This window comes from Protopterus annectens, chromosome 6.part0 (genome assembly GCF_019279795.1).
Source record: "Protopterus annectens isolate FY-2018-M chromosome 6.part0, PAN1.0, whole genome shotgun sequence".
Lineage (NCBI taxonomy): Eukaryota > Metazoa > Chordata > Ceratodontiformes > Protopteridae > Protopterus > Protopterus annectens.
This window is the reverse complement of record NC_056737.1, coordinates 1183036168-1183046167: the sequence shown is the minus strand read 5'-3', so window position 1 is coordinate 1183046167 and position 10000 is coordinate 1183036168. Positions and strand designations below refer to the sequence as shown.

The window sequence follows — 10000 nt, the reverse complement described above, 5'->3', positions numbered from 1 at the left end:
CACGTTGGGGATCCTTTTTTCTTTCTCTAACCGATGTCAGAAAAAAATAACAATTGTCTTGCTTGTGGAAAGCAAATACCTCACAGAGATTTTCATTTTTACTGCATCACCTGTTTAGGCCCTGACCACGACTTTCCTCGCTGTCGGTTTTGTGCCTTGTTCATCGCCTGAACTATTCGTCGTCGGGCTATGTTTGTAGTTAAATACTTTCGTTCTCGATCTCCATACTCCGAAATGGCTTCATTAAGCCATCTGACTACCAATCTCCTGAAAAAAACGTAAGGATAAAGGCAGAGACAGACCGCATAGGTCCAAAACTGTCGACGACACTTCTGATAAGCTAGTCGCCAGTCCGCTGGTACTCATTGAGGCATTTTCGCAGCGCCTGATACCCGCCACTACAGATTCTCAGGGCTCAACTGAGACCCATTCGGAGTCCGGTATGCGCTGAGATGCTTCTTCGACTATGGAACCTGCAGATGTCTCTACATTGGATGGGTCTGGAGCCGCTGTGCAGGCACCGGCTTCTGAGGGTGCATTCAGGCCTACAAATTTTCATATCAAACCGACGACTTCATTTCAATCTAAAAATGCCGAATTCCTCAGGCCTAAAACTCGCACTAAGCCTAGAAAACCGATGACCAAAACGCATTCTCAAGCCCATATGCCTCAAAAACAAATGATTAGAATGGCTGAAGACCTTATTACCTTAATTAGGGGAAGCCAGTCTTTCCCCTCTAAGAGACCTAGAATTGATTTTCTTTCTGATTCTTCTGATCTGGAATCTGATATCTCTGTTCCTTCTGACTACCAGGATTTACCCTTATCTACTTATGAGGATTCTGATACAGAGGATTCCATTCCCGCTGCTTCACCTCCAGAAGATTTTTCTTTTGGTGAAACCTTGCATACCCTTAGGGAGCATTTCCGCTGGGAAAGCCAGGACTACTCTCACTCCAAAAAGAGACTCAGGGAATTTTAAACCTGCCTCAACACAGGCCTCTAGCCATCCCTCCTGTTCTGGAGATTGTAGATGATGTTTTCTTGGAATCCAGCCTTACCCCAGACACTTTGCCTCCAGCCCCCAGGAAACATGACAGGTACTACAGAGTACCTGACTCTCACAAATTCCTTTTCAAGAATCCTACTGCAGATCCAGAGACCATTTCCCAAGGACCAAAAGGCATTAAGGCTACTACTGCCAAAAATCCTAGCCCTTCTGATAGGGATTCTAGAGCTTTAGACAGATGGGGTAAGAAGGTATATACTTCTGCCACTTTGGCCAATAGGGCTTTAAATTGCCAGTTTCTTATGTTAAAGTATCATCAGCATATTATGGGCTTAATTAAACAGAAAATGATGTTGATTCCTGACTGTGCTGAGCACAAAGATTTACAAGAGTTAATGCATTATGCTGACCAAGTAGGTAAACATACTTTGCAATGTGGTTTTGATGCTTTAGAAGCATCTTGCAGGGCTGCTGTCCCTGGGTCTGTACTTAGAAGGCATGCTTGGCTTAAGGAACAAAACTTGCCAGATCATGTTAAAGATAAATTACTGGATGCACCCTTACACCAAGAGTGCCTTTTTAGCAACAAAGCAGAAGAAGTCCTCAAAAGGATGGAGGATAAAGCTAAATCTATGCAAACTGTTAAATAATTCTTACAAGAGCAGCCACCTAGATTCAGTAGGGATTGGCCTTCAAAGAACTGGTCCTTTCCAGTCCCTTCTAGGCCTTCTCAGTCCAAACCCAGGAGCAGCAGACCACCAAGACAACAGTCTCAGGCTATGCACAGATCTAAGCAGTGTGGGGGGGGGCACTTCCAAAGCAGAGAGTAGTAAGCCTCTCCCTATGGAAAAATGCACAATGACTTATCCTTACCCCTACCAAGCCCTGCTCAACTACTTGCTCCCTTAGGAGTAAAGCTCACCCTGCAGGCAAAAAACTGGGAACTCATTACCCAGGACAAATGGGTTTTAAACATAGTTTCCCTAGGATACAGATTCCACTTTCACTCACTCCCAACCCCAAGTGGATGGCCAAACTTTCCCCCAAACCAGTGGGTGGAGGCCCAAAAACAAGTGTTCTCTCTTCTCAGTATCAGGACTATTCAACCTGTTCCAGCAGAAAAAAGGGGACAAGGTTTTTATTCAAGACTGTTCCGGGGTTCCCAGAAAAGAAAACTCCTGGTATCCTATCCTGGACCTGTCTATTCTCAACACCTTTCTGGTAGTTCCAAAATTCAAAATGCTAACTCTTCAGCAGCTTCTTCCTATGCTAGCCAAGGATGCCTGGCTGGCAACTCTAGACTTAAAATAGGCTTACCTGCACATCCCAATAAGGGAATCCTGCAGAAAATTGCTGCGCTTCAGGGCAGGCTCCATGCACTATCAGTTCTCTGCTCTGTTATTTGGCTTATCTACTGTGCCCAGGGTATTTACAAAGTGCTTAGCTCCTGCCATTGCATTTTGCAGGCAGAGAAATATTCAGATTTATCCATATTTGGACTATTGCCTGATTCAGGCAGAGAGTCAGGACTTGCTATTACAGCACATGGCATTTGTAAAGAGACTTCTAACTTCACTGGGGTAAACCATAAACGAGAAGAAATCACACCTATTACCCTGCCAACAGATTGTATTCCTGGGAGCAAGCTTGAACACATCTTCCCAGATGGCATTCATCACTCCAGAGAAACAAGTTCATTTGACAACCTACCTCAGACTATTGGCCACAAAAACCCAGCTATCTGCACAGAAAATCCTGCAAGCCCTGGGGATCATAGCCTCTTGCATTCTGTTAATTCCATATGCAGGACTGCATATGAAGAAACTTCATTGGTACCTAAAAGGTCTGTGGTGTCAACATTCTCAGGACCTGGAAACAATGATTCCTATTATCTCTTGTCTAAGGGCAGACTTCCTTTAGGTTCATAGGTAGATACTAGGCTATCGGCCCTGGGGCCTATCCAAGCCCAGCCAAAAAGGTACCCTGGCTTTTGCCACCCAAGAAAATTATTTTCCTGTGCCACTGTCGAGCAGAGCCACAGAGGTGATCCCCGGGGTGAATTTCCTATTTTCCATCCAATCATCAAGATTTTTCTTGAAGAGTGCTAATGAGGAGCTTTGTTTGATATAGATAGGCAGTTTATTCCAGAGTATGGGAAGTCTCTGGGACAGGAATCTATCCCTCCGGCATGTTCTGTTTATTGTGGTGACAAGGTTTAGGTCCCTAGAGCATGTAGCTTAGAGGGATTGGGATTTCTTTAAGTGGAGCATGTCCAACAGCTCTAGGTTTGACATAGCTTTGTATGTTAGGCAGAGATCACCTCTGAGTAGGCGATATGCGATGGAGTAAAGCTGGAGTTTTTTGAGACAGTCAGCATAGGGCATCTGTTTGAGGCCGGTAATCCTCTTTGTGAGGTATTTCTGCGGCCTTTCCAGTTGTTGGAGATGTCTTGTGAGGTACATACCAAAAGGGGTGTTGTACTCTATAATGGGTCTAATGAGTGATGAGTAGAGGGGAACAATGACCTCTTTTTTTCTGGATGAGAAACCTTTTGTGATGAGGTGTGCCACATAGAAGGATTTCCTGACTACTGTGGCAATGTGATTATCAAAGGAGAGACTACTGTCCACCTGTGTCCCAGGGTCTCTTATCACACTTTCGGTGCTAAGTATACTACCGCCTATGTTGTAGCTCATGGGTACAGAGTTTTTACCAAAGGGGATGACAATGCAGTTTTTGGCATTGAGCTTGAGGCCATAGCTTTGACACCAGGCATCTGTCTCAGTGAGGTCCTTTTGTAGGATGTCCACGTCGTTAGGAGTTTCGATTATGGCTCCTAGTTTGCAGTCATCTGCGAACTTCATTAGCCAAAGACCTACTGTGTTAGCCTGTACTTCAGTGAAGTAGATACCAAACAGGAGAGGACCCAGGACTGAACCCTGTGGTACTCCACTTGTCACTGGTCTGAAGTCAGATTTGGAGTCTGCTACTTTCACTGTGTGGGTTCTGTCAGTGAGCCATTTGGCAACCCATCTTGTGACATAGGGATTTATACCTAGTTTAGTGAGTTTATCTATAATTCCAGAGTGGGGGATGGTGTCAAAACCTTGGCAAGATCTAGATAGGTTGTGTGAACCACCTTACCCTTGTCTACAGCTTTGGTGACTGCTTCAAAGAAGTCTATCAGGTTTAGGAGACATGATCTGCCTTTTACAAACCCAAACTCGGTGGGATCCAGAGTTTGGAGATTACCAATGTCTTTTTTTATAAGTTCCATGATGATATGTTCCATGGCCTTGCAGACCAGGCTCGTCAGGCTAATGAGGCCGTAGTTCCCGAGGTCTGTGGTGGCTCCCCCCATGTAGTGGCATAACCATTGCTGTGCACCATTCAGCAGACACAAAGCCTGAGGTGAGGCTATGATTGAACATGGTACTTAGGTGGGGTGCCAGTTCGTTCTGTAGTTCGTGTAGAACGCAGTCTGGGATGTTGTCTGGTCCCATGGATGCTGTGTTCTTGGCTTTGGAGAGTGTGGTTTTTACCTGTGCAGCCGTGATTACAGGAACTTTGCATTCTTCCAGTATAGAGATGGGCTGTTTAGGGGATGAGAGGGGGGTAAAGTTAGCACTGAACCTATCTGCCAGGATGTTGGCAATATCAGTTGGGTCTGTATATTTAGTGCCATTGTGCTGTAACTCAGAGCAGATCTGAGTGTTGCCATTCAGATTCTTGGCATAACTATAGAATGCTTTGTGGTTGTCTTTAGAATCAGTGGCGATTTTGTTTTTGTAACTAGCTTTTGAGGATTTTATCAGGGATCACAGCTTCTTACTGAGGCTGACCAGGGAGCTCCTCCACTCATAGGATTTTACTCTCTTTTGCAAGAGTTTCTTCCTTCTGTTGTACAGTTTGTTTATGGCAGGGGACCACCAGAATGGCTTCCTTTTTTTGGAGGATAACATATTGGTTCTGTTTGGGATAGCACAATCCATGCACTCATGTAAGTGCTTATAAACTGCAATTGTGTAGGATTCAGTAGTCGTAACTGTATTGTCCATCTGCATGGGTGTCATGAAGTTCACCACTTCTGTCTTAAGAAACATGAAGTTGGCTTTGGAGAAATTTTTTATTATGGTTTCCTTAATGCGGGGTGGAGGCAGGATGTGGATATCTAGGGTAATTAGCTTATAGTCTGATCGGACCAATGAGGCATTGACTTCAGGTGTGGAACACCGGTCACTCATATTGGTAATGACTAGATCTAGGATATTGTTGCCCCTGGTAGGGGTGTGGATAAGTTGATCCAGGGCATTGGGAGTTTATGAATTCCAGAAAGCATTGAGCGAAGGAGTTGGTACATGAGTAGTTTTCCCAGTTAATGGTGGGGTAGTTGAAATCGCCCATTATTAGGGTGTTTGGTTGAACCCTAATATTTTCCAGTACATCAAGAAAAGAGGAGTGGGAGTCCTGGGGCATGGTGGGGGATCTGTAGCAAGCTACAATTTGGATTGCAGTTTTGCCCAGAGTTAGTTGCACTTGGATAACCTTGGCTGCATTATGCTGAGCAACTAGCCTGGAGGTGTGGATATCCTTAATGAATATGGATACACCTCCACCTTTGGTGTTCCGGTCCAGGTTACATGACCGAAAAGTGTGGTATGAGTTATAGCCTGGCAGTGCAGGGGTGCTCTCTGGAGTCTTGAACTAGGTCTCAGTCACTGCACAGATATCGATGTTCTCCATTTTAAGGAGAGCCTCGAGTGAGTGCATTTTGAGATTTAGACTTCTGGCATTGAGTAGCATCACCCTCAGTTTTTGCTTGCCTGTTCCTGTTACGGTGGTGAATTTGTCATTTGAACCTTGCCTAAAAAAGGCACTATAGGGGCGGCAAGAACCTTAGCCAGTATCCAGAATCCCAGGGATGACAGGTGCAGGACATCTCTGGCAAAGCATTGTGGTCTTTCGACCATGTCATCCCAGGCAGACAGATACTGGATCCCTTTAGAATGGCACCAGAAGCTTAGCCAATTGTTGAAGTCAATCATTTTGTCCTTGTACTGCGGCATCATTCTGGGTGATGGCAGTATGCTACTCAGGGCTAGGGTCATACCTGCCTGGGCTACAAGATCGGAGAGCTCTTCCATGTCTCTTTTCATGTAGTCCAGGGAGGTACATCTCAGGTTGTTCACACCAACATGGACAATGACAGAGTCATATTTGTACTTGTTGTGGAGTGACCTGAGTGCGTGGGTTATGTGGCAGATCCTGGCACCCAACAGGCAGCTGACAGTAACCTTCTCCTTGTTTAGCCTGGTGAGTGGGACATCAGTGTGCCTGACTATAGAGTCGCCTATGACTAGTGTGTTGGGTACGTTTGGCTGTGGTTGAGTGGCACACTGAGTCTGCAGGCTAAGTGTCATTTGGGTTGTGTTGGGGGGTGGAGGTTGCTTGCATTTCTGCTTTGGAGGTCTCTGTTGCTTGAGCAGATTATTATTGAGAGCCTCCGTGAATGTTTTTGTATTTCTATGTGTGGATTTTGCTGGTGTAGATTTAGTGAGACTATGTGGTGAGTGTTGTGTGGTGCAAGTGTTTACCTTCTCCTCTTGACTGTCAAGTTCAGTCTTGATTGGAGAGAGCTTTACCTCCAGTTTGGCTAGATAAGTGCATCTCTCATAGGTTGCAGTGTTGGGTGGTAGGAGGAGAGGGTCATCTGTGTACTTGAGGCAATTTCTACATTGCCCCAAGATGCCCAGATTCATCAGATAGACAGGAGAGAACACTGGGAGCTGACCCTTGGACATGCCTGAATAAGAAAACTATTTTCCTCTAGATAAGTGAGGAAAGTGAGTACAAGAACTGTTTGGTGGGCAGAGGCCTGCTACCACAACAAGGGACTCCCTTTCACTCTACTCCCTGCTGCCCAAACCTTAACAACAGACACATCAGACTATGCATGGGGGGCTCACATGGCAGGGCAGTGCATTCAGGGCAAATGGAACCCAAAACAGATGCACCTGCATATCAATCAAAAAGAAATGTTAGCTGTACAGAATGCTCTGACAGCCTTCAGAGACCTTATTCTTCCAGGACAACTACTGGTAAAGACAGACAACACCACAGTTATGTGGTACATAAACAAGCAGGGGACTCTGCAGACTAGCCATGGCTCTGTGGAACACAGCCTTGAGCTACCAAGTGAACCTATAAGCTCAGTTCCTGCCAGGCAAACTAAATTCACTGGCAGACGACTTAAGCAGAAATCTCATGGACCCACATAAATGGAAACCGGAACCCAAAATATTCAACCTCTTGAGGAACAAAGGGGGACTCCAGAGGTAGATCTGTTTGCCTCCCCTCAGAACTACCAGTTGAACAAATTCTGCACCAGAACTGCCCACAGTCAAGCTTGGAGAGTGGATGCCCTGTCCTTTACCTGGAAAGCCTCTTTGTTTATGCCTTCCCCCTCTAGCTCTCTTCTCGAAGGTTCTACTAAAGATCAAACAGGACAAGCCAAGGACAATACTGATTGCACCAAACTGGCCACGCCAGCACTGGTACCCCCTCTTGCACAGTATGACACTGCTGGAACCATGGCACCTGCCTCAGACCCCTTCCCTGCTGTCCCAGCAGGCGGGCCAGATTCTGCACCCTCAGCTTCAAACCCTGAACCTTGCAGCCTGGCTAATTCCCTGACCTCACCTCCAGCAAACCTCAGTAAGCAGCTGCTGGATGTCATTCTTGAGGCAAGGAGGCCTAGTACTAGAAAATCTTATTCAGAAAAGTGGAAAAGATACTGTTCCTGGAGCCAGACTCAGGGGATGGGCACAACAGTGCCCAGCTTTCCTCATATTCTAGATTATTTAACAGAAATGCTCCACAAGGGCCTAGCTTTCTCTTCAATTAAGATTTATGCCTCTGCCATACCAGCACATTATAATACTGACCCACCCCTCTTCTCTCATCCCCTGCTAAAACAATTCCTTAGAGGGACCAAAAATTTAAGATCACCCAGAATGGCTCCCACTCCAGCCTGGGACCTTAACTTTGTATTGGAAAAACTCACTCTTCCCACCCTTGAACCAGCTACTACACCAGAGTTGAAATTCCTTTCTTGGAAAACAGCTTTACTTCTAGCCATTACTTCAGCAAGAAGAGTGTCTGAATTACAGGGCCTCATGGCAGTGAAACCCTTCATTATCTTCCATGTGGACAGGGTTTCCCTCAGGACTAATCCATCCTTCATGCCCAAGGTAGTGTCTAGTGTGGCTCTAAACCAGTCCATTCATTTGCCTACTTCTTTCCCTAATCCTCAGAATAAAGGGGAAAGGATACTGCATTCTCTGGACGTGCACAGACAGCTTAGATTCTATCTGGACAGGACTAAGCCTCTCAGAAAATCTGACTAGCTGCTAGTCAGCTTTGCTGCAGGGGCAGAGGGGAAGGCCATTTCAAAGCAAAGCATTTCCAAATGGATAGCACTCTGACCATTTCTGCTACAAGCACCATGGAAAACCTACCCCACAGGGGATAAGAACACATTCCACTAGGGCTACATCTACCTCTACTGCATTCATCAGAGGAGTCCCTACCAGGGACATTCTGGAAGCTGCTACCTGGAGCTCTGTACATACTTTCACCAAGCATTACCACCTGCCTATATTTTCTAAATCCAGAGCTGGATTTGCCACAGCAGTCTTACAGGGCCTTATTGCTAGCCCTAATGCTCTTTAACTACCTCCACCCTTCCTTAGCTTTGGAAATCAACCCAAATGTGATGACTGCAACAGTGAAACACGAAGAACACAGTACAGTTGTGTACACTTACCATAAATGTAGATGTTCGAGTGTATTCACTGTTGCAGTCCTGGTTACCCTCCCTCCAGCCCCCCTGACTTCTCTTGACTTTTACCTTTCCTCCTTGTTTGGCATATATTATCATGTATATTTGTTTTTTGCTGGGGGTGTTCCATACCATATAATTGCTTCATCTTGTCGGGGCACCTGACATCTGGGGCAAGATAAACTGATGTAATGGCATCAGCTGCATGTTTTGCACAGATTGTGATACAAACCAAAGTTTGAAATTACTGCAGCAGACAGCTGATCTAAGGAAAATGATTTTCCCCATGAATTATTTGCTAACTGATCATTACAAGCATCATATAAATTGAGTCAAGGTATAAGGCTTCCCAAACAACAACTTATTTGTCATGTGTCATACCTACATTTGCTGAGGTATATAGAAATATCTTTGAGAAGATAGTTTAAAAAATGGCATTGCACTATACCAATGTGCCAAAATTGCTTTCCAGCTTGTGATGTACAGATCAAATATAACAGCGACATGAATATTGGTTCACTGTTAACATGACACCCTGACCTCAGGTGCAAACAAAAAATTGGAAAAATAGGCAATATGGATAGATATAGAGGCTGCAGATACATGAAGACTTCTCACACAATAACCTAATCAAAAACATATTTAATTCTGAAGTGCACCTGTTATAAAAGTAAAAAATAGTTCATTGGTAAACAAAGTGCAACAGGCAGAAAGAGTTAATGTCTTATTAATATCCCACAAAACAATTCCTAGCAGTTTCTGTGTTTTTTCATTCTTTTGTTTTAATGAAATTTCAAAAAAAAATGTGATCAAAAAGTAGTGAGTTAACAAGGGAAGGTTGGACATCTTTTATATTGTACTAGTATTGGTAAGTGGAAAATACTTTGTTTGAAGTGGTATGTGAATAAAAAATTACTTATGTTTTCAGGACAGTCAGAACCGAAAATCCAGTGTGAGTTTAGGCCTTGCTTACAGTAAAATAGAAAATTTGCATAGTAAAAAATTGTAACCTGTGTTTCTTAGAGATTTATTTTTATTTCTTGCTTTGTCTGCTTATGCATATATGATTTACTAAAAAAAAAAAAAAACATTTTTCATTCCTTGTTTTTGAATACCTGAAGGTTTGAAGCAGAAAACGCCATGCGCATGAG

General features: G+C 44.4%; 1 protein-coding gene across 2 annotated transcripts in view; it reads left to right on the top strand.

Annotated features, from left to right (window-relative positions):
* Nucleotides 1-10000, top strand: part of LOC122804748 (keratin, type I cytoskeletal 18-like) — a 94449-nt gene that overhangs the window by 47811 nt on the left and 36638 nt on the right. For both annotated transcript variants that reach the window (XM_044074814.1, XM_044074813.1), the window contains exon 3: nucleotides 9971-10000. This exon is cut by the window's right edge and continues 127 nt beyond it. In XM_044074814.1, coding sequence (XP_043930749.1) covers nucleotides 9971-10000 — 30 coding nt within the window. The remainder of the gene's footprint in view (nucleotides 1-9970) is intronic.